The sequence below is a fragment of the Gorilla gorilla genome, chromosome 3 (assembly GCF_029281585.2).
Source record: "Gorilla gorilla gorilla isolate KB3781 chromosome 3, NHGRI_mGorGor1-v2.1_pri, whole genome shotgun sequence".
Classification (NCBI taxonomy): Eukaryota; Metazoa; Chordata; class Mammalia; order Primates; family Hominidae; genus Gorilla; species Gorilla gorilla.
This window is the reverse complement of record NC_073227.2, coordinates 17641536-17664170: the sequence shown is the minus strand read 5'-3', so window position 1 is coordinate 17664170 and position 22635 is coordinate 17641536. Positions and strand designations below refer to the sequence as shown.

Here is a 22635-nt window from a genome sequence, read left to right as displayed (position 1 = left end):
CAGAGTGTATTTGTTTCCTTAATAAGAAAGGAGAGATCCGTGGAATCAATCAGACCTTCCAGCGATCACCTTTCCACGTTCAGCCTATTGATTCTATATCCGAGTGAAATTACCTGCCAGTGGAGAACAAGAGAAGTCTTTGCATGAAATGCTCTTGTGGAAGCTAGATTGCCAAATAATACAGCATCAAGTGGTAGAAACGTGCACTGAAGTTTGAAGAGTTACTCAGTGCTCAATGTAGAGTGTGAAGGACTTTGGGGAAATCATGCAATCACCGAGAGACTGATTGATGACATTCCGCAAATTTATGTTGGCCAGAAAAGAGACATAGATGGTCATGACATTGTGTAGGGAGTGGTTTCGGCCGTGCGACGGCAGTTTAAGAAAACATGAAACTAAAAACTTGAGAAATCAGAACGTATCCCAACTATAACCTTTGGTTTCCTAAAGAATAGAGGAAAATAAATCATCGTATCTCACAGCATGGGTGATAATATTTTCATACGTATGTGATAATGGATCAACATTTGATAGAGATGAAATGAAAAGTTCTAAATCTGACAAAAGCAAACACCGAAAATTGCACTGTAGAAAAGCCCTGGTGACGGGAGTGAGGCCCTGTCTCAAGAAGAAAACATCGGAGAGATTTAAAAGCAGGGAGTGAAACCGAGGATAGCATAACATTGTTAATACTGGCCCTTGTTTCAGTGGGAAAAGGCAAAAATAAGCCGTGTGTCTCCTGGATTCTCGCATCAATTGTTCAGGATCTGAGATGTCGCCTCCATTTCCAGTTACGCGTTGTATGGTGGAATTGCAGTTAGCACATTTGGTGCCAAAATTTTAATGCTGACGAAAATGGACATGTTCCCTGAACTAAGAGGGACATAATTTGGGTGTGTCTCCAGGCTCTCTGGCTTACCAGGATTGAAGACCCTGGCTCTAGGGACTTTCCCAAAGTGTCTTAGACAGTAAGCAACAGGGCAGAATTGAGGCCCGGCGCCAAAGCCTCGAGGTGTAAAGAGACAGCCGTGGCCTCAGGGCCCATGAAATTAGGATGCTTTTAAGGAGGATGGTGGAATGAGAGGACTGTGACCTTTGGCCCCGTTTCTTTCCCTTGTCTTTTCATAAGCCAGGTGTGCTCCAGCAGAAGGCTTTCTGTGCCTGACGTAAAGTGTCCTGGGTGAAGAAAGGGCACTGCTTAGAAAGGTGCTCCACAGGGAGAAAGGAGCCACCATATTCAGGAGAATGATCTCCAGAAGCATGAGCAATCCAGATGCCGTGGCTTCACACCAGACGTTGGAGGGTCTGATTCCTGGAGCCGGGACCTGGGCATCGCTGTCCTTTAATGCTCATAACTGATTTTGAGGGGAGCCTAATCGAGAACCTGTCTGCGAGTCATGCTCATCACACTGTAGTTTTCACACACGTCACACAGAGACCCTGTTCGAATTCACATTTGGGTGCTTGAGCAGGGTTGTGCCCAAGATTCTGTGGCTCTACGGAGCCCTGAGTTGTGCCCTGGACAGCTTTCCTCAGGGGTTGGTCAACTTTGATCACTGCACCTACCAAGAAAGGGACCATGAAATCTATTCAGCAAATACAGAAAAGGAAGGGGCCATTTCCCACAATAATTTCCACAGAAACACCACGTCGGATAAATAAGTCTGATTGCAGGACAGGGACTGTGCTTCAGAGATGCAGCTTTCGCAGCTGGACGAATGACCCGGAATCTCCCCAAATGCCATTTGTAAACACACCAAATGAGATTTATTTCAGGCCTTTCTGAATGTATTTTAGTTGAATACACACACTCCGGTGTTTGATTTCCTTTAGTATCAATACGACTTAGTTCCAAATGGCTTCCGTGCCAGTGGGAAAATTTTCCGTTTCGACTCGTTGGAAGTGGACACCGTGAAACAGGCAAGTCGGTCTGTCTGCTTCCGGCGTTATGTGGGTTCCAGCAAGAGCACAAGTCCCAGGGCACCCGAGGTCCATTCAGAAACCAAAATAAAGTGGGTGAGCCAGGGTAAGAAAGAAGAGCACCGTTCCCATCTTCCAATTGAATTCCAGTTTCCACTATTCAAGGTGGCGAGAATGATCCACGGATGTCCCACATGAGAAAAATTTCACCTTCTCTTGCCGACCACCAACTGATGAATGAAACACACCCCAAGAGAAAATAGTAAACCCTGTCCCCTGCAATAACCTCACACGCAAACCTACACGTCAGGAGGTAATGTTCAGAAATACACACTGAATGTCATCTACCACGAACGCAAACACACAGACAGTCCCTCCAGAGGTTCGGAAGACTCACGACCCCGAAACTTGATGTTTCCCATGTGTGGGCTCATCCTGAGACGCAGCCATCACTATGCAGTTGTCCCTGTTGTAGAGACAGAAACTTGGGCTCCTCATTACTTTACGTAGGATTGACGGTGTTCGTGTTTGTGTGGGTGTGTGTGTGTTTCTGTGCGCGCTTGTGTGTGTGTGTGTGTGTGTGTGTGTGTGTGTGTGTGCACCCCTACGTGTGGGTCGGCACTTCCACTGAGATCACTGGCACACAAGCAGAGCCCTCTTGCTGTGTTTGTTCTTCCCTTTGGATCTCCTGGTCCTCCCTTGCAGAGAAGCGAGTGTGCCAGTGTTCATGGACTCCTGATCTGTCGGGGTCGTGGAAGAGGGGTTCAGCAGGGAGCTTTGCTGTTCAGGATGATGGTTTTTCATCCCACACTTGTATTTTGATTGATGAATCACAAGTACGTTGGGAGGCAGGGTACCTTCGACTTTTCTGACGTTGAACTCAGGCTTCGTTTTGTTTTGCTCTTGGAGGAATTTCCAGTGGTCTAAGGTGCTTTCCTGAGTGGCTCTTTCCACCAAGTGCTCGTCCAACTCGGGTACCTGGAGGCAGGGGTGGTCTCTCTTGAGCTCTCCTTGCGTTGCTCGCCTGTCTGTGTCTTCAGCGCCAAGGGCTCTTGTTTCCCTGCCTCTTGACACACTCTCACTGTGTCTTTCCCATTCACTCTTCTGGATGTAAAAGAGGACATAGGCCTGTTGACTCAGGACAGAGGTGATGCCAGAGGCAGTGACCTCGGCATCATCCATTTTATACCACTGGCCTTCTTGAGCTTTGACATAAGACAAGTAATGTCCGCTGTGACAACTCCACCCAGCGTGGACCAGCACAGCATAGAGGACATAGACAAGAGGTCCTGTGTTCTGCTGAGACATGTATGGCTGCATGTCAAGGCACTCAGGATATTGCACATTCTTGGCAAGTTTGTTGCCTGTGACATCGGAGAATCTCTTCAATACAAGAATGAGGACCTTGGCAGAAGTGTGTAAAGTTAACGTCTTGGAGGCAGGCGCCTTCTGGAGACAAAGACCACACTGATAGGCATTCTCTCCATTGAGTTCTTCGGGCTTCACCAACTGTTCCAAAGCTTGCTTGACACTCTGAGCTGCCTGGATATCCAGGGCGATGTCCAGGTAAGGGTCAAAGGTGTCTGAAATGCCGTGGCAGTGGAGACACTTGATTTGAGATCTCCAGTAGCCTCCAAATATTTGGTGGATGAGGGTGGTGTCGTTGGAGTGATGATCTACCTGCTTGTGCCCGGGAAGGCATGCCTTTTTCATGGCATCCACAGCGAACATGAGAAATTCGTGGGCATCTTCTTGCTTGCCTCTATGGAAGCCCGCAGCCAATGCCTGTGAGGGCTGGATGACATGGCCAGGACGGTAGAGGGCCCGTGTGACGTGAGCTTGCATAGTACAGAGCATGCAGCCCTTGTGACGATGACACGTTTGAGAGTGCTCCCGGGACAGCATGTAGTTGGCAAGGGGTGGTGTGTATGTCAGGCACTGCAGGGAAGCGTTCACGTAGCAGGTATTTCCCATATTCTGGAGCCCAGCCCCCACCGCAGCAGGTCTCCTGCTACTCAGAGGAAGCTTCTCTCTGGGAGCAAGCTGTCTTGCCACAGGAGCCAAATCATCACAGAGGTCGACACGGGTCTCAGATGAGAGTGGTGACTTCTCAGAGAGAGAAGTCCGCTGGATTTCAGCAAAAGCGGCATCTGGCCGAGAAGATGTGAGTTTCGAAAAGTGGTTGAACTGCCACTCACCTCCCAAGTAGAGTGAGTCGTCCTCCATGTCGCCTGGAACAAGGATCACAAGGTTTTTCTGCTGGGACCGCAGGTTGCAGAAAGACGCTATCTCTTCCGAGAGAGTCTTCAAATGACGAGCTCTCTGGCCGCATCAGCCCTTATATAACTCACCCCCACCAACCGCCAACACCCCACCCACCCATCAGGTGCGCGATAAACCAATCAAATATCAGCACTCAATTAAGGAATGAGTCACAGGGTGTGTCCCCTTGCATCGGCGGGAATTCCACAGACAGCCCACATCATGACTTCTAGAACACCTGAATCAAATTACTCCTCAGGCTGATAGACACATGTAATATGAATGTAACCGGGTTGGGACAGTGGCCGCGCAGTTGCCTTATTTTCGGTAAAACAATGTCAGGGAAGAAATCTTTACCTATGAAACCGTGTGTGTGTGTGTGTGTGTATGTGTGTGTGCACGTGTGTGTGTGTTTGTGCCGGGATGTACTTCCAAGTATGTGCTTTTGGCAGATACCAGCGTCCTCTCAGCGACGGAAGGACAGGAAGTCGGAAGTGCGCTTTCTGACCTGAGAAGAGTCAATGAAGTATAGTAATTAGCAGAGTGTATTTGTTTCCTTAATAAGAAAGGAGAGATCCGTGGAATCAATCAGACCTTCCAGCGATCACCTTTCCACGTTCAGCCTATTGATTCTATATCCGAGTGAAATTACCTGCCAGTGGAGAACAAGAGAAGTCTTTGCATGAAATGCTCTTGTGGAAGCTAGATTGCCAAATAATAAAGCATCAAGTGGTAGAAACGTGCACTGAAGTTTGAAGAGATACTCAGTGCTCAATGTAGAGTGTGAAGGACTTTGGGGAAATCATGCAATCACCGAGAGACTGATTGATGACATTCCGCAAATTTATGTTGGCCAGAAAAGAGACATAGATGGTCATGACATTGTGTAGGGAGTGGTTTCGGCCGTGCGACGGCAGTTTAAGAAAACATGAAACTAAAAACTTGAGAAATCAGAAGGTATCCCAACTATAACCTTTGGTTTCCTAAAGAATAGAGGAAAATAAATCATCGTATCTCACAGCATGGGTGATAATATTTTCATACGTATGTGATAATGGATCAACATTTGATAGAGATGAAATGAAAAGTTCTAAATCTGACAAAAGCAAACACCGAAAATTGCACTGTAGAAAAGCCCTGGTGACGGGAGTGAGGCCCTGTCTCAAGAAGAAAACATCGGAGAGATTTAAAAGCAGGGAGTGAAACCGAGGATAGCATAACATTGTTAATACTGGCCCTTGTTTCAGTGGGAAAAGGCAAAAATAAGCCGTGTGTCTCCTGGATTCTCGCATCAATTGTTCAGGATCTGAGATGTCGCCTCCATTTCCAGTTACGCGTTGTATGGTGGAATTGCAGTTAGCACATTTGGTGCCAAAATTTTAATGCTGACGAAAATGGACATGTTCCCTGAACTAAGAGGGACATAATTTGGGTGTGTCTCCAGGCTCTCTGGCTTACCAGGATTGAAGACCCTGGCTCTAGGGACTTTCCCAAAGTGTCTTAGACAGTAAGCAACAGGGCAGAATTGAGGCCCGGCGCCAAAGCCTCGAGGTGTAAAGAGACAGCCGTGGCCTCAGGGCCCATGAAATTAGGATGCTTTTAAGGAGGATGGTGGAATGAGAGGACTGTGACCTTTGGCCCCGTTTCTTTCCCTTGTCTTTTCATAAGCCAGGTGTGCTCCAGCAGAAGGCTTTCTGTGCCTGACGTAAAGTGTCCTGGGTGAAGAAAGGGCACTGCTTAGAAAGGTGCTCCACAGGGAGAAAGGAGCCACCATATTCAGGAGAATGATCTCCAGAAGCATGAGCAATCCAGATGCCGTGGCTTCACACCAGACGCTGGAGGGTCTGATTCCTGGGGCCGGGACCTGGGCATCGCTGTCCTTTAATGCTCATAACTGATTTTGAGGGGAGCCTAATCGAGAACCTGTCTGCGAGTCATGCTCATCACACTGTAGTTTTCACACACGTCACACAGAGACCCTGTTCGAATTCACATTTGGGTGCTTGAGCAGGGTTGTGCCCAAGATTCTGTGGCTCTACGGAGCCCTGAGTTGTGCCCTGGACAGCTTTCCTCAGGGGTTGGTCAACTTTGATCACTGCACCTACCAAGAAAGGGACCATGAAATCTATTCAGCAAATACAGAAAAGGAAGGGGCCATTTCCCACAATAATTTCCACAGAAACACCACGTCGGATAAATAAGTCTGATTGCAGGACAGGGACTGTGCTTCAGAGATGCAGCTTTCGCAGCTGGACGAATGACCCGGAATCTCCCCAAATGCCATTTGTAAACACACCAAATGAGATTTATTTCAGGCCTTTCTGAATGTATTTTAGTTGAATACACACACTCCGGTGTTTGATTTCCTTTAGTATCAATACGACTTAGTTCCAAATGGCTTCCGTGCCAGTGGGAAAATTTTCCGTTTCGACTCGTTGGAAGTGGACACCGTGAAACAGGCAAGTCGGTCTGTCTGCTTCCGGCGTTATGTGGGTTCCAGCAAGAGCACAAGTCCCAGGGCACCCGAGGTCCATTCAGAAACCAAAATAAAATGGGTGAGCCAGGGTAAGAAAGAAGAGCACCGTTCCCATCTTCCAACTGAATTCCAGTTTCCACTATTCAAGGTGGCGAGAATGATCCACGGATGTCCCACATGAGAAAAATTTCACCTTCTCTTGCCGACCACCAACTGATGAATGAAACACACCCCAAGAGAAAATAGTAAACCCTGTCCCCTGCAATAACCTCACACGCAAACCTACACGTCAGGAGGTCATGTTCAGAAATACACACTGAATGTCATCTACCACGAACGCAAACACACAGACAGTCCCTCCAGAGGTTCGGAAGACTCACGACCCCGAAACTTGATGTTTCCCATGTGTGGGCTCATCCTGAGACGCAGCCATCACTATGCAGTTGTCCCTGTTGTAGAGACAGAAACTTGGGCTCCTCATTACTTTACGTAGGATTGACGGTGTTCGTGTTTGTGTGGGTGTGTGTGTGTTTCTGTGCGCACTTGTGTGTGTGTGTGTGTGTGTGTGTGTGTGTGTGTGTGTGCACCCCTACGTGTGGGTCGGCACTTCCACTGAGATCACTGGCACACAAGCAGAGCCCTCTTGCTGTGTTTGTTCTTCCCTTTGGATCTCCTGGTCCTCCCTTGCAGAGAAGCGAGTGTGCCAGTGTTCATGGACTCCTGATCTGTCGGGGTCGTGGAAGAGGGGTTCAGCAGGGAGCTTTGCTGTTCAGGATGATGGTTTTTCATCCCACACTTGTATTTTGATTGATGAATCACAAGTACGTTGGGAGGCAGGGTACCTTCGACTTTTCTGACGTTGAACTCAGGCTTCGTTTTGTTTTGCTCTTGGAGGAATTTCCAGTGGTCTAAGGTGCTTTCCTGAGTGGCTCTTTCCACCAAGTGCTCGTCCAACTCGGGTACCTGGAGGCAGGGGTGGTCTCTCTTGAGCTCTCCTTGCGTTGCTCGCCTGTCTGTGTCTTCAGCGCCAAGGGCTCTTGTTTCCCTGCCTCTTGACACACTCTCACTGTGTCTTTCCCATTCACTCTTCTGGATGTAAAAGAGGACATAGGCCTGTTGACTCAGGACAGAGGTGATGCCAGAGGCAGTGACCTCGGCATCATCCATTTTATACCACTGGCCTTCTTGAGCTTTGACATAAGACAAGTAATGTCCGCTGTGACAACTCCACCCAGCGTGGACCAGCACAGCATAGAGGACATAGACAAGAGGTCCTGTGTTCTGCTGAGACATGTATGGCTGCATGTCAAGGCACTCAGGATATTGCACATTCTTGGCAAGTTTGTTGCCTGTGACATCGGAGAATCTCTTCAATACAAGAATGAGGACCTTGGCAGAAGTGTGTAAAGTTAACGTCTTGGAGGCAGGCGCCTTCTGGAGACAAAGACCACACTGATAGGCATTCTCTCCATTGAGTTCTTCCGGCTTCACCAACTGTTCCAAAGCTTGCTTGACACTCTGAGCTGCCTGGATATCCAGGGCGATGTCCAGGTAAGGGTCAAAGGTGTCTGAAATGCCGTGGCAGTGGAGACACTTGATTTGAGATCTCCAGTAGCCTCCAAATATTTGGTGGATGAGGGTGGTGTCGTTGGAGTGATGATCTACCTGCTTGTGCCCGGGAAGGCATGCCTTTTTCATGGCATCCACAGCGAACATGAGAAATTCGTGGGCATCTTCTTGCTTGCCTCTATGGAAGCCCGCAGCCAATGCCTGTGAGGGCTGGATGACATGGCCAGGACGGTAGAGGGCCCGTGTGACGTGAGCTTGCATAGTACAGAGCATGCAGCCCTTGTGACGATGACACGTTTGAGAGTGCTCCCGGGACAGCATGTAGTTGGCAAGGGGTGGTGTGTATGTCAGGCACTGCAGGGAAGCGTTCACGTAGCAGGTATTTCCCATATTCTGGAGCCCAGCCCCCACCGCAGCAGGTCTCCTGCTACTCAGAGGAAGCTTCTCTCTGGGAGCAAGCTGTCTTGCCACAGGAGCCAAATCATCACAGAGGTCGACACGGGTCTCAGATGAGAGTGGTGACTTCTCAGAGAGAGAAGTCCGCTGGATTTCAGCAAAAGCGGCATCTGGCCGAGAAGATGTGAGTTTCGAAAAGTGGTTGAACTGCCACTCACCTCCCAAGTAGAGTGAGTCGTCCTCCATGTCGCCTGGAACAAGGATCACAAGGTTTTTCTGCTGGGACCGCAGGTTGCAGAAAGACGCTATCTCTTCCGAGAGAGTCTTCAAATGACGAGCTCTCTGGCCGCATCAGCCCTTATATAACTCACCCCCACCAACCGCCAACACCCCACCCACCCATCAGGTGCGCGATAAACCAATCAAATATCAGCACTCAATTAAGGAATGAGTCACAGGGTGTGTCCCCTTGCATCGGCGGGAATTCCACAGACAGCCCACATCATGACTTCTAGAACACCTGAATCAAATTACTCCTCAGGCTGATAGACACATGTAATATGAATGTAACCGGGTTGGGACAGTGGCCGCGCAGTTGCCTTATTTTCGGTAAAACAATGTCAGGGAAGAAATCTTTACCTATGAAACCGTGTGTGTGTGTGTGTGTATGTGTGTGTGTATGTGTGTGTACACGTGTGTGTGCGTGTGTGTGTGTTTGTGCCGGGATGTACTTCCAAGTATGTGCTTTTGGCAGATACCATCGTCCTCTCAGCGACGGAAGGACAGGAAGTCGGAAGTGCGCTTTCTGACCTGAGAAGAGTCAATGAAGTATAGTAATTAGCAGAGTGTATTTGTTTCCTTAATAAGAAAGGAGAGATCCGTGGAATCAATCAGACCTTCCAGCGATCACCTTTCCACGTTCAGCCTATTGATTCTATATCCGAGTGAAATTACCTGCCAGTGGAGAACAAGAGAAGTCTTTGCATGAAATGCTCTTGTGGAAGCTAGATTGCCAAATAATAAAGCATCAAGTGGTAGAAACGTGCACTGAAGTTTGAAGAGATACTCAGTGCTCAATGTAGAGTGTGAAGGACTTTGGGGAAATCATGCAATCACCGAGAGACTGATTGATGACATTCCGCAAATTTATGTTGGCCAGAAAAGAGACATAGATGGTCATGACATTGTGTAGGGAGTGGTTTCGGCCGTGCGACGGCAGTTTAAGAAAACATGAAACTAAAAACTTGAGAAATCAGAAGGTATCCCAACTATAACCTTTGGTTTCCTAAAGAATAGAGGAAAATAAATCATCGTATCTCACAGCATGGGTGATAATATTTTCATACGTATGTGATAATGGATCAACATTTGATAGAGATGAAATGAAAAGTTCTAAATCTGACAAAAGCAAACACCGAAAATTGCACTGTAGAAAAGCCCTGGTGACGGGAGTGAGGCCCTGTCTCAAGAAGAAAACATCGGAGAGATTTAAAAGCAGGGAGTGAAACCGAGGATAGCATAACATTGTTAATACTGGCCCTTGTTTCAGTGGGAAAAGGCAAAAATAAGCCGTGTGTCTCCTGGATTCTCGCATCAATTGTTCAGGATCTGAGATGTCGCCTCCATTTCCAGTTACGCGTTGTATGGTGGAATTGCAGTTAGCACATTTGGTGCCAAAATTTTAATGCTGACGAAAATGGACATGTTCCCTGAACTAAGAGGGACATAATTTGGGTGTGTCTCCAGGCTCTCTGGCTTACCAGGATTGAAGACCCTGGCTCTAGGGACTTTCCCAAAGTGTCTTAGACAGTAAGCAACAGGGCAGAATTGAGGCCCGGCGCCAAAGCCTCGAGGTGTAAAGAAACAGCCGTGGCCTCAGGGCCCATGAAATTAGGATGCTTTTAAGGAGGATGGTGGAATGAGAGGACTGTGACCTTTGGCCCCGTTTCTTTCCCTTGTCTTTTCATAAGCCAGGTGTGCTCCAGCAGAAGGCTTTCTGTGCCTGATGTAAAGTGTCCCGGGTGAAGAAAGGGCACTGCTTAGAAAGGTGCTCCACAGGGAGAAAGGAGCCACCATATTCAGGAGAATGATCTCCAGAAGCATGAGCAATCCAGATGCCGTGGCTTCACACCAGACGCTGGAGGGTCTGATTCCTGGAGCCGGGACCTGGGCATCGCTGTCCTTTAATGCTCATAACTGATTTTGAGGGGAGCCTAATCGAGAACCTGTCTGCGAGTCATGCTCATCACACTGTAGTTTTCACACACGTCACACAGAGACCCTGTTCGAATTCACATTTGGGTGCTTGAGCAGGGTTGTGCCCAAGATTCTGTGGCTCTACGGAGCCCTGAGTTGTGCCCTGGACAGCTTTCCTCAGGGGTTGGTCAACTTTGATCACTGCACCTACCAAGAAAGGGACCATGAAATCTATTCAGCAAATACAGAAAAGGAAGGGGCCATTTCCCACAATAATTTCCACAGAAACACCACGTCGGATAAATAAGTCTGATTGCAGGACAGGGACTGTGCTTCAGAGATGCAGCTTTCGCAGCTGGACGAATGACCCGGAATCTCCCCAAATGCCATTTGTAAACACACCAAATGAGATTTATTTCAGGCCTTTCTGAATGTATTTTAGTTGAATACACACACTCCGGTGTTTGATTTCCTTTAGTATCAATACGACTTAGTTCCAAATGACTTCGGTGCCAGTGGGAAAATTTTCCGTTTCGACTCATTGGAAGTGGACACCGTGAAACAGGCAAGTCGGTCTGTCTGCTTCCGGCGTAATGTGGGTTCCAGCAAGAGCACAAGTCCCAGGGCACCCGAGGTCCATTCAGAAACCAAAATAAAATGGGTGAGCCAGGGTAAGAAAGAAGAGCACCGTTCCCATCTTCCAATTGAATTCCAGTTTCCACTATTCAAGGTGGCGAGAATGATCCACGCATGTCCCACATGAGAAAAATTTCACCTTCTCTTGCCGACCACCAACTGACGAATGAAACACACCCCAAGAGAAAATAGTAAACCCTGTCCCCTGCAATAACCTCACACGCAAACCTACACGTCAGGAGGTCATGTTCAGAAATACACACTGAATGTCATCTACCACGAACGCAAACACACACACAGTCCCTCCAGAGGTTCGGAAGACTCACGACCCCGAAACTTGATGTTTCCCATGTGTGGGCTCATCCTGAGACGCAGCCATCACTATGCAGTTGTCCCTGTTGTAGAGACAGAAACTTGGGCTCCTCATTACTTTACGTAGGATTGACGGTGTTCGTGTTTGTGTGGGTGTGTGTGTGTTTCTATGCGCGCTTGTGTGTGTGTGTGTGTGTGTGTGTGTGTGCACCCCTACGTGTGGGTCGGCACTTCCACTGAGATCACTGGCACACAAGCAGAGCCCTCTTGCTGTGTTTGTTCTTCCCTTTGGATCTCCTGGTCCTCCCTTGCAGAGAAGCGAGTGTGCCAGTGTTCATGGACTCCTGATCTGTCGGGGTCGTGGAAGAGGGGTTCAGCAGGGAGCTTTGCTGTTCAGGATGATGGTTTTTCATCCCACACTTGTATTTTGATTGATGAATCACAAGTACGTTGGGAGGCAGGGTACCTTCGACTTTTCTGACGTTGAACTCAGGCTTCGTTTTGTTTTGCTCTTGGAGGAATTTCCAGTGGTCTAAGGTGCTTTCCTGAGTGGCTCTTTCCACCAAGTGCTCGTCCAACTCGGGTACCTGGAGGCAGGGGTGGTCTCTCTTGAGCTCTCCTTGCGTTGCTCGCCTGTCTGTGTCTTCAGCGCCAAGGGCTCTTGTTTCCCTGCCTCTTGACACACTCTCACTGTGTCTTTCCCATTCACTCTTCTGGATGTAAAAGAGGACATAGGCCTGTTGACTCAGGACAGAGGTGATGCCAGAGGCAGTGACCTCGGCATCATCCATTTTATACCACTGGCCTTCTTGAGCTTTGACATAAGACAAGTAATGTCCGCTGTGACAACTCCACCCAGCGTGGACCAGCACAGCATAGAGGACATAGACAAGAGGTCCTGTGTTCTGCTGAGACATGTATGGCTGCATGTCAAGGCACTCAGGATATTGCACATTCTTGGCAAGTTTGTTGCCTGTGACATCGGAGAATCTCTTCAATACAAGAATGAGGACCTTGGCAGAAGTGTGTAAAGTTAACGTCTTGGAGGCAGGCGCCTTCTGGAGACAAAGACCACACTGATAGGCATTCTCTCCATTGAGTTCTTCGGGCTTCACCAACTGTTCCAAAGCTTGCTTGACACTCTGAGCTGCCTGGATATCCAGGGCGATGTCCAGGTAAGGGTCAAAGGTGTCTGAAATGCCGTGGCAGTGGAGACACTTGATTTGAGATCTCCAGTAGCCTCCAAATATTTGGTGGATGAGGGTGGTGTCGTTGGAGTGATGATCTACCTGCTTGTGCCCGGGAAGGCATGCCTTTTTCATGGCATCCACAGCGAACATGAGAAATTCGTGGGCATCTTCTTGCTTGCCTCTATGGAAGCCCGCAGCCAATGCCTGTGAGGGCTGGATGACATGGCCAGGACGGTAGAGGGCCCGTGTGACGTGAGCTTGCATAGTACAGAGCATGCAGCCCTTGTGACGATGACACGTTTGAGAGTGCTCCCGGGACAGCATGTAGTTGGCAAGGGGTGGTGTGTATGTCAGGCACTGCAGGGAAGCGTTCACGTAGCAGGTATTTCCCATATTCTGGAGCCCAGCCCCCACCGCAGCAGGTCTCCTGCTACTCAGAGGAAGCTTCTCTCTGGGAGCAAGCTGTCTTGCCACAGGAGCCAAATCATCACAGAGGTCGACACGGGTCTCAGATGAGAGTGGTGACTTCTCAGAGAGAGAAGTCCGCTGGATTTCAGCAAAAGCGGCATCTGGCCGAGAAGATGTGAGTTTCGAAAAGTGGTTGAACTGCCACTCACCTCCCAAGTAGAGTGAGTCGTCCTCCATGTCGCCTGGAACAAGGATCACAAGGTTTTTCTGCTGGGACCGCAGGTTGCAGAAAGACGCTATCTCTTCCGAGAGAGTCTTCAAATGACGAGCTCTCTGGCCGCATCAGCCCTTATATAACTCACCCCCACCAACCGCCAACACCCCACCCACCCATCAGGTGCGCGATAAACCAATCAAATATCAGCACTCAATTAAGGAATGAGTCACAGGGTGTGTCCCCTTGCATCGGCGGGAATTCCACAGACAGCCCACATCATGACTTCTAGAACACCTGAATCAAATTACTCCTCAGGCTGATAGACACATGTAATATGAGTGTAACCGGGTTGGGACAGTGGCCGCGCAGTTGCATTATTTTAGGTAAAACAATGTCAGGGAAGAAATCTTTACCTATGAAACCGTGTGTGTGTGTGTGTGTGTGTGTGTGTGTGTGTGTATGTGTGTGTGTATGTGTGTGTGCGCGTGTGTGTGCGTGTGTGTGTGTTTGTGCCGGGATGTAGTTCCAAGTATGTGCTTTTGGCAGATACCATCGTCCTCTCAGCGACGGAAGGACACGAAGTCGGAAGTGCGCTTTCTGACCTGAGAAGAGTCAATGAAGTATAGTAATTAGCAGAGTGTATTTGTTTCCTTAATAAGAAAGGAGAGATCCGTGGAATCAATCAGACCTTCCAGCGATCACCTTTCCACGTTCAGCCTATTGATTCTATATCCGAGTGAAATTACCTGCCAGTGGAGAACAAGAGAAGTCTTTGCATGAAATGCTCTTGTGGAAGCTAGATTGCCAAATAATAAAGCATCAAGTGGTAGAAACGTGCACTGAAGTTTGAAGAGATACTCAGTGCTCAATGTAGAGTGTGAAGGACTTTGGGGAAATCATGCAATCACCGAGAGACTGATTGATGACATTCCGCAAATTTATGTTGGCCAGAAAAGAGACATAGATGGTCATGACATTGTGTAGGTAGTGGTTTCGGCCGTGCGACGGCCGTTTAAGAAAACATGAAACCAAAAACTTGAGAAATCAGAAGGTATCCCAACTATAACCTTTGGTTTCCTAAAGAATAGAGGAAAATAAATCATCGTATCTCACAGCATGGGTGATAATATTTTCATACGTATGTGATAATGGATCAACATTTGATAGAGATGAAATGAAAAGTTCTAAATCTGACAAAAGCAAACACCGAAAATTGCACTGTAGAAAAGCCCTGGTGACGGGAGTGAGGCCCTGTCTCAAGAAGAAAACATCGGAGAGATTTAAAAGCAGGGAGTGAAACCGAGGATAGCATAACATTGTTAATACTGGCCCTTGTTTCAGTGGGAAAAGGCAAAAATAAGCCGTGTGTCTCCTGGATTCTCGCATCAATTGTTCAGGATCTGAGATGTCGCCTCCATTTCCAGTTACGCGTTGTATGGTGGAATTGCAGTTAGCACATTTGGTGCCAAAATTTTAATGCTGACGAAAATGGACATGTTCCCTGAACTAAGAGGGACATAATTTGGGTGTGTCTCCAGGCTCTCTGGCTTACCAGGATTGAAGACCCTGGCTCTAGGGACTTTCCCAAAGTGTCTTAGACAGTAAGCAACAGGGCAGAATTGAGGCCCGGCGCCAAAGCCTCGAGGTGTAAAGAGACAGCCGTGGCCTCAGGGCCCATGAAATTAGGATGCTTTTAAGGAGGATGGTGGAATGAGAGGACTGTGACCTTTGGCCCCGTTTCTTTCCCTTGTCTTTTCATAAGCCAGGTGTGCTCCAGCAGAAGGCTTTCTGTGCCTGATGTAAAGTGTCCTGGGTGAAGAAAGGGCACTGCTTAGAAAGGTGCTCCACAGGGAGAAAGGAGCCACCATATTCAGGAGAATGATCTCCAGAAGCATGAGCAATCCAGATGCCGTGGCTTCACACCAGACCCTGGAGGGTCTGATTCCTGGAGCCGGGACCTGGGCATCGCTGTCCTTTAATGCTCATAACTGATTTTGAGGGGAGCCTAATCGAGAACCTGTCTGCGAGTCATGCTCATCACACTGTAGTTTTCACACACGTCACACAGAGACCCTGTTCGAATTCACATTTGGGTGCTTGAGCAGGGTTGTGCCCAAGATTCTGTGGCTCTACGGAGCCCTGAGTTGTGCCCTGGACAGCTTTCCTCAGGGGTTGGTCAACTTTGATCACTGCACCTACCAAGAAAGGGACCATGAAATCTATTCAGCAAATACAGAAAAGGAAGGGGCCATTTCCCACAATAATTTCCACAGAAACACCACGTCGGATAAATAAGTCTGATTGCAGGACAGGGACTGTGCTTCAGAGATGCAGCTTTCGCAGCTGGACGAATGACCCGGAATCTCCCCAAATGCCATTTGTAAACACACCAAATGAGATTTATTTCAAGCCTTTCTGAATGTATTTTAGTTGAATACACACACTCCGGTGTTTGATTTCCTTTAGTATCAATACGACTTAGTTCCAAATGACTTCCGTGCCAGTGGGAAAATTTTCCGTTTCGACTCATTGGAAGTGGACACCGTGAAACAGGCAAGTCGGTCTGTCTGCTTCCGGCGTTATGTGGGTTCCAGCAAGAGCACAAGTCCCAGGGCACCCGAGGTCCATTCAGAAACCAAAATAAAATGGGTGAGCCAGGGTAAGAAAGAAGAGCACCGTTCCCATCTTCCAATTGAATTCCAGTTTCCACTATTCAAGGTGGCGAGAATGATCCACGCATGTCCCACATGAGAAAAATTTCACCTTCTCTTGCCGACCACCAACTGACGAATGAAACACACCCCAAGAGAAAATAGTAAACCCTGTCCCCTGCAATAACCTCACACGCAAACCTACACGTCAGGAGGTCATGTTCAGAAATACACACTGAATGTCATCTACCACGAACGCAAACACACAGACAGTCCCTCCAGAGGTTCGGAAGACTCACGACCCCAAAACTTGATGTTTCCCATGTGTGGGCTCATCCTGAGACGCAGCCATCACTATGCAGTTGTCCCTGTTGTAGAGACAGAAACTTGGGCTCCTCATTACTTTACGTAGGATTGACGGTGTTCGTGTTTGTGTGGGTGTGTGTGTGTTTCTATGCGCGCTTGTGTGTGTGTGTGTGTGTGTGTGTGTGTGCACCCCTACGTGTGGGTCGGCACTTCCACTGAGATCACTGGCACACAAGCAGAGCCCTCTTGCTGTGTTTGTTCTTCCCTTTGGATCTCCTGGTCCTCCCTTGCAGAGAAGCGAGTGTGCCAGTGTTCATGGACTCCTGATCTGTCGGGGTCGTGGAAGAGGGGTTCAGCAGGGAGCTTTGCTGTTCAGGATGATGGTTTTTCATCCCACACTTGTATTTTGATTGATGAATCACAAGTACGTTGGGAGGCAGGGTACCTTCGACTTTTCTGACGTTGAACTCAGGCTTCGTTTTGTTTTGCTCTTGGAGGAATTTCCAGTGGTCTAAGGTGCTTTCCTGAGTGGCTCTTTCCACCAAGTGCTCGTCCAACTCGGGTACCTGGAGGCAGGGGTGGTCTCTCTTGAGCTCTCCTTGCGTTGCTCGCCTGTCTGTGTCTTCAGCGCCAAGGGCTCTTGTTTCCCTGCCTCTTGACACACTCTCACTGTGTCTTTCCCATTCACTCTTCTGGATGTAAAAGAGGACATAGGCCTGTGACTCAGGACAGAGGTGATGCCAGAGGCAGTGACCTCGGCATCATCCATTTTATACCACTGGCCTTCTTGAGCTTTGACATAAGACAAGTAATGTCCGCTGTGACAACTCCACCCAGCGTGGACCAGCACAGCATAGAGGACATAGACAAGAGGTCCTGTGTTCTGCTGAGACATGTACGGCTGCATGTCAAGGCACTCAGGATATTGCACATTCTTGGCAAGTTTGTTGCCTGTGACATCGGAGAATCTCTTCAATACAAGAATGAGGACCTTGGCAGAAGTGTGTAAAGTTAACGTCTTGGAGGCAGGCGCCTTCTGGAGACAAAGACCACACTGATAGGCATTCTCTCCATTGAGTTCTTCGGGCTTCACCAACTGTTCCAAAGCTTGCTTGACACTCTGAGCTGCCTGGATATCCAGGGCGATGTCCAGGTAAGGGTCAAAGGTGTCTGAAATGCCGTGGCAGTGGGGACACTTGATTTGAGATCTCCAGTAGCCTCCAAATATTTGGTGGATGAGGGTGGTGTCGTTGGAGTGATGATCTACCTGCTTGTGCCCGGGAAGGCATGCCTTTTTCATGGCATCCACAGCGAACATGAGAAATTCGTGGGCATCTTCTTGCTTGCCTCTATGGAAGCCCGCAGCCAATGCCTGTGAGGGCTGGATGACATGGCCAGGACGGTAGAGGGCCCGTGTGACGTGAGCTTGCATAGTACAGAGCATGCAGCCCTTGTGACGATGACACGTTTGAGAGTGCTCCCGGGACAGCATGTAGTTGGCAAGGGGTGGTGTGTATGTCAGGCACTGCAGGGAAGCGTTCACGTAGCAGGTATTTCCCATATTCTGGAGCCCAGCCCCCACCGCAGCAGGTCTCCTGCTACTCAGAGGAAGCTTCTCTCTGGGAGCAAGCTGTCTTGCCACAGGAGCCAAATCATCACAGAGGTCGACACGGGTCTCAGATGAGAGTGGTGACTTCTCAGAGAGAGAAGTCCGCTGGATTTCAGCAAAAGCGGCATCTGGCCGAGAAGATGTGAGTTTCGAAAAGTGGTTGAACTGCCACTCACCTCCCAAGTAGAGTGAGTCGTCCTCCATGTCGCCTGGAACAAGGATCACAAGGTTTTTCTGCTGGGACCGCAGGTTGCAGAAAGACGCTATCTCTTCCGAGAGAGTCTTCAAATGACGAGCTCTCTGGCCGCATCAGCCCTTATATAACTCACCCCCACCAACCGCCAACACCCCACCCACCCATCAGGTGCGCGATAAACCAATCAAATATCAGCACTCAATTAAGGAATGAGTCACAGGGTGTGTCCCCTTGCATCGGCGGGAATTCCACAGACAGCCCACATCATGACTTCTAGAACACCTGAATCAAATTACTCCTCAGGCTGATAGACACATGTAATATGAGTGTAACCGGGTTGGGACAGTGGCCGCGCAGTTGCCTTATTTTAGGTAAAACAATGTCAGGGAAGAAATCTTTACCTATGAAACCGTGTGTGTGTGTGTGTGTGTGTGTGTGTGTATGTGTGTGTGTATGTGTGTGTGCGCGTGTGTGTGCGTGTGTGTGTGTTTGTGCCGGGATGTACTTCCAAGTATGTGCTTTTGGCAGATACCAGCGTCCTCTCAGCGACGGAAGGACAGGAAGTCGGAAGTGCGCTTTCTGACCTGAGAAGAGTCAATGAAGTATAGTAATTAGCAGAGTGTATTTGTTTCCTTAATAAGAAAGGAGAGATCCGTGGAATCAATCAGACCTTCCAGCGATCACCTTTCCACGTTCAGCCTATTGATTCTATATCCGAGTGAAATTACCTGCCAGTGGAGAACAAGAGAAGTCTTTGCATGAAATGCTCTTGTGGAAGCTAGATTGCCAAATAATAAAGCATCAAGTGGTAGAAACGTGCACTGAAGTTTGAAGAGATACTCAGTGCTCAATGTAGAGTGTGAAGGACTTTGGGGAAATCATGCAATCACCGAGAGACTGATTGATGACATTCCGCAAATTTATGTTGGCCAGAAAAGAGACATAGATGGTCATGACATTGTGTAGGGAGTGGTTTCGGCCGTGCGACGGCAGTTTAAGAAAACATGAAACTAAAAACTTGAGAAATCAGAAGGTATCCCAACTATAACCTTTGGTTTCCTAAAGAATAGAGGAAAATAAATCATCGTATCTCACAGCATGGGTGATAATATTTTCATACGTATGTGATAATGGATCAACATTTGATAGAGATGAAATGAAAAGTTCTAAATCTGACAAAAGCAAACACCGAAAATTGCACTGTAGAAAAGCCCTGGTGACGGGAGTGAGGCCCTGTCTCAAGAAGAAAACATCGGAGAGATTTAAAAGCAGGGAGTGAAACCGAGGATAGCATAACATTGTTAATACTGGCCCTTGTTTCAGTGGGAAAAGGCAAAAATAAGCCGTGTGTCTCCTGGATTCTCGCATCAATTGTTCAGGATCTGAGATGTCGCCTCCATTTCCAGTTACGCGTTGTATGGTGGAATTGCAGTTAGCACATTTGGTGCCAAAATTTTAATGCTGACGAAAATGGACATGTTCCCTGAACTAAGAGGGACATAATTTGGGTGTGTCTCCAGGCTCTCTGGCTTACCAGGATTGAAGACCCTGGCTCTAGGGACTTTCCCAAAGTGTCTTAGACAGTAAGCAACAGGGCAGAATTGAGGCCCGGCGCCAAAGCCTCGAGGTGTAAAGAGACAGCCGTGGCCTCAGGGCCCATGAAATTAGGATGCTTTTAAGGAGGATGGTGGAATGAGAGGACTGTGACCTTTGGCCCCGTTTCTTTCCCTTGTCTTTTCATAAGCCAGGTGTGCTCCAGCAGAAGGCTTTCTGTGCCTGACGTAAAGTGTCCTGGGTGAAGAAAGGGCACTGCTTAGAAAGGTGCTCCACAGGGAGAAAGGAGCCACCATATTCAGGAGAATGATCTCCAGAAGCATGAGCAATCCAGATGCCGTGGCTTCACACCAGACGCTGGAGGGTCTGATTCCTGGGGCCGGGACCTGGGCATCGCTGTCCTTTAATGCTCATAACTGATTTTGAGGGGAGCCTAATCGAGAACCTGTCTGCGAGTCATGCTCATCACACTGTAGTTTTCACACACGTCACACAGAGACCCTGTTCGAATTCACATTTGGGTGCTTGAGCAGGGTTGTGCCCAAGATTCTGTGGCTCTACGGAGCCCTGAGTTGTGCCCTGGACAGCTTTCCTCAGGGGTTGGTCAACTTTGATCACTGCACCTACCAAGAAAGGGACCATGAAATCTATTCAGCAAATACAGAAAAGGAAGGGGCCATTTCCCACAATAATTTCCACAGAAACACCACGTCGGATAAATAAGTCTGATTGCAGGACAGGGACTGTGCTTCAGAGATGCAGCTTTCGCAGCTGGACGAATGACCCGGAATCTCCCCAAATGCCATTTGTAAACACACCAAATGAGATTTATTTCAGGCCTTTCTGAATGTATTTTAGTTGAATACACACATTCCGGTGTTTGATTTCCTTTAGTGTCAATACGACTTAGTTCCAAATGACTTCCGTGCCAGTGGGAAAATTTTCCGTTTCGACTCATTGGAAGTGGACACCGTGAAACAGGCAAGTCGGTCTGTCTGCTTCCGGCGTTATGTGGGTTCCAGCAAGAGCACAAGTCCCAGGGCACCCGAGGTCCATTCAGAAACCAAAATAAAATGGGTGAGCCAGGGTAAGAAAGAAGAGCACCGTTCCCATCTTCCAACTGAATTCCAGTTTCCACTATTCAAGGTGGCGAGAATGATCCACGGATGTCCCACATGAGAAAAATTTCACCTTCTCTTGCCGACCACCAACTGACGAATGAAACACACCCCAAGAGAAAATAGTAAACCCTGTCCCCTGCAATAACCTCACACGCAAACCTACACGTCAGGAGGTCATGTTCAGAAATACACACTGAATGTCATCTACCACGAACGCAAACACACAGACAGTCCCTCCAGAGGTTCGGAAGACTCACGACCCCGAAACTTGATGTTTCCCATGTGTGGGCTCATCCTGAGACGCAGCCATCACTATGCAGTTGTCCCTGTTGTAGAGACAGAAACTTGGGCTCCTCATTACTTTACGTAGGATTGACGGTGTTCGTGTTTGTGTGGGTGTGTGTGTGTTTCTGTGCGCGCTTGTGTGTGTGTGTGTGTGTGTGTGTGTGTGTGTGTGCACCCCTACGTGTGGGTCGGCACTTCCACTGAGATCACTGGCACACAAGCAGAGCCCTCTTGCTGTGTTTGTTCTTCCCTTTGGATCTCCTGGTCCTCCCTTGCAGAGAAGCGAGTGTGCCAGTGTTCATGGACTCCTGATCTGTCGGGGTCGTGGAAGAGGGGTTCAGCAGGGAGCTTTGCTGTTCAGGATGATGGTTTTTCATCCCACACTTGTATTTTGATTGATGAATCACAAGTACGTTGGGAGGCAGGGTACCTTCGACTTTTCTGACGTTGAACTCAGGCTTCGTTTTGTTTTGCTCTTGGAGGAATTTCCAGTGGTCTAAGGTGCTTTCCTGAGTGGCTCTTTCCACCAAGTGCTCGTCCAACTCGGGTACCTGGAGGCAGGGGTGGTCTCTCTTGAGCTCTCCTTGCGTTGCTCGCCTGTCTGTGTCTTCAGCGCCAAGGGCTCTTGTTTCCCTGCCTCTTGACACACTCTCACTGTGTCTTTCCCATTCACTCTTCTGGATGTAAAAGAGGACATAGGCCTGTTGACTCAGGACAGAGGTGATGCCAGAGGCAGTGACCTCGGCATCATCCATTTTATACCACTGGCCTTCTTGAGCTTTGACATAAGACAAGTAATGTCCGCTGTGACAACTCCACCCAGCGTGGACCAGCACAGCATAGAGGACATAGACAAGAGGTCCTGTGTTCTGCTGAGACATGTATGGCTGCATGTCAAGGCACTCAGGATATTGCACATTCTTGGCAAGTTTGTTGCCTGTGACATCGGAGAATCTCTTCAATACAAGAATGAGGACCTTGGCAGAAGTGTGTAAAGTTAACGTCTTGGAGGCAGGCGCCTTCTGGAGACAAAGACCACACTGATAGGCATTCTCTCCATTGAGTTCTTCGGGCTTCACCAACTGTTCCAAAGCTTGCTTGACACTCTGAGCTGCCTGGATATCCAGGGCGATGTCCAGGTAAGGGTCAAAGGTGTCTGAAATGCCGTGGCAGTGGAGACACTTGATTTGAGATCTCCAGTAGCCTCCAAATATTTGGTGGATGAGGGTGGTGTCGTTGGAGTGATGATCTACCTGCTTGTGCCCGGGAAGGCATGCCTTTTTCATGGCATCCACAGCGAACATGAGAAATTCGTGGGCATCTTCTTGCTT

General features: G+C 48.5%; 3 protein-coding genes across 3 annotated transcripts; all 3 read right to left on the bottom strand.

Annotated features, from left to right (window-relative positions):
* Positions 1 to 2260: 2260 nt before the first annotated feature.
* LOC129524399 (ubiquitin carboxyl-terminal hydrolase 17-like protein 22) lies at positions 2261 to 4161 on the bottom strand. The gene has a single exon (XM_055349795.2). The coding sequence runs from the start codon at positions 4144 to 4146 to the stop codon at positions 2554 to 2556; it is 1593 nt and encodes a 530-aa protein (XP_055205770.2). The 5' UTR covers positions 4147 to 4161; the 3' UTR covers positions 2261 to 2553.
* Positions 4162 to 7228: 3067 nt separating this feature from the next.
* LOC129524400 (ubiquitin carboxyl-terminal hydrolase 17-like protein 22) lies at positions 7229 to 8884 on the bottom strand. The gene has a single exon (XM_055349796.2). It carries the CDS (start codon positions 8867 to 8869, stop codon positions 7277 to 7279), a length of 1593 nt encoding a protein of 530 aa, XP_055205771.2. The 5' UTR covers positions 8870 to 8884; the 3' UTR covers positions 7229 to 7276.
* A 2876-nt stretch (positions 8885 to 11760) lies between these two features.
* On the bottom strand, positions 11761 to 13966 carry LOC134758236 (ubiquitin carboxyl-terminal hydrolase 17-like protein 22). The gene has a single exon (XM_063705097.1). It carries the CDS (start codon positions 13600 to 13602, stop codon positions 12010 to 12012), a length of 1593 nt encoding a protein of 530 aa, XP_063561167.1. The 5' UTR covers positions 13603 to 13966; the 3' UTR covers positions 11761 to 12009.
* Between the last annotated feature and the right edge of the window lie 8669 nt (positions 13967 to 22635).

Coding starts and splice junctions, on each gene's coding strand:
- LOC129524400 (XM_055349796.2), bottom strand. CDS start 8,869: ATGGAGGACGACTCACTCTACTTGGGAGGTGAGTGGCAGTTCAACCAC.
- LOC129524399 (XM_055349795.2), bottom strand. CDS start 4,146: ATGGAGGACGACTCACTCTACTTGGGAGGTGAGTGGCAGTTCAACCAC.
- LOC134758236 (XM_063705097.1), bottom strand. CDS start 13,602: ATGGAGGACGACTCACTCTACTTGGGAGGTGAGTGGCAGTTCAACCAC.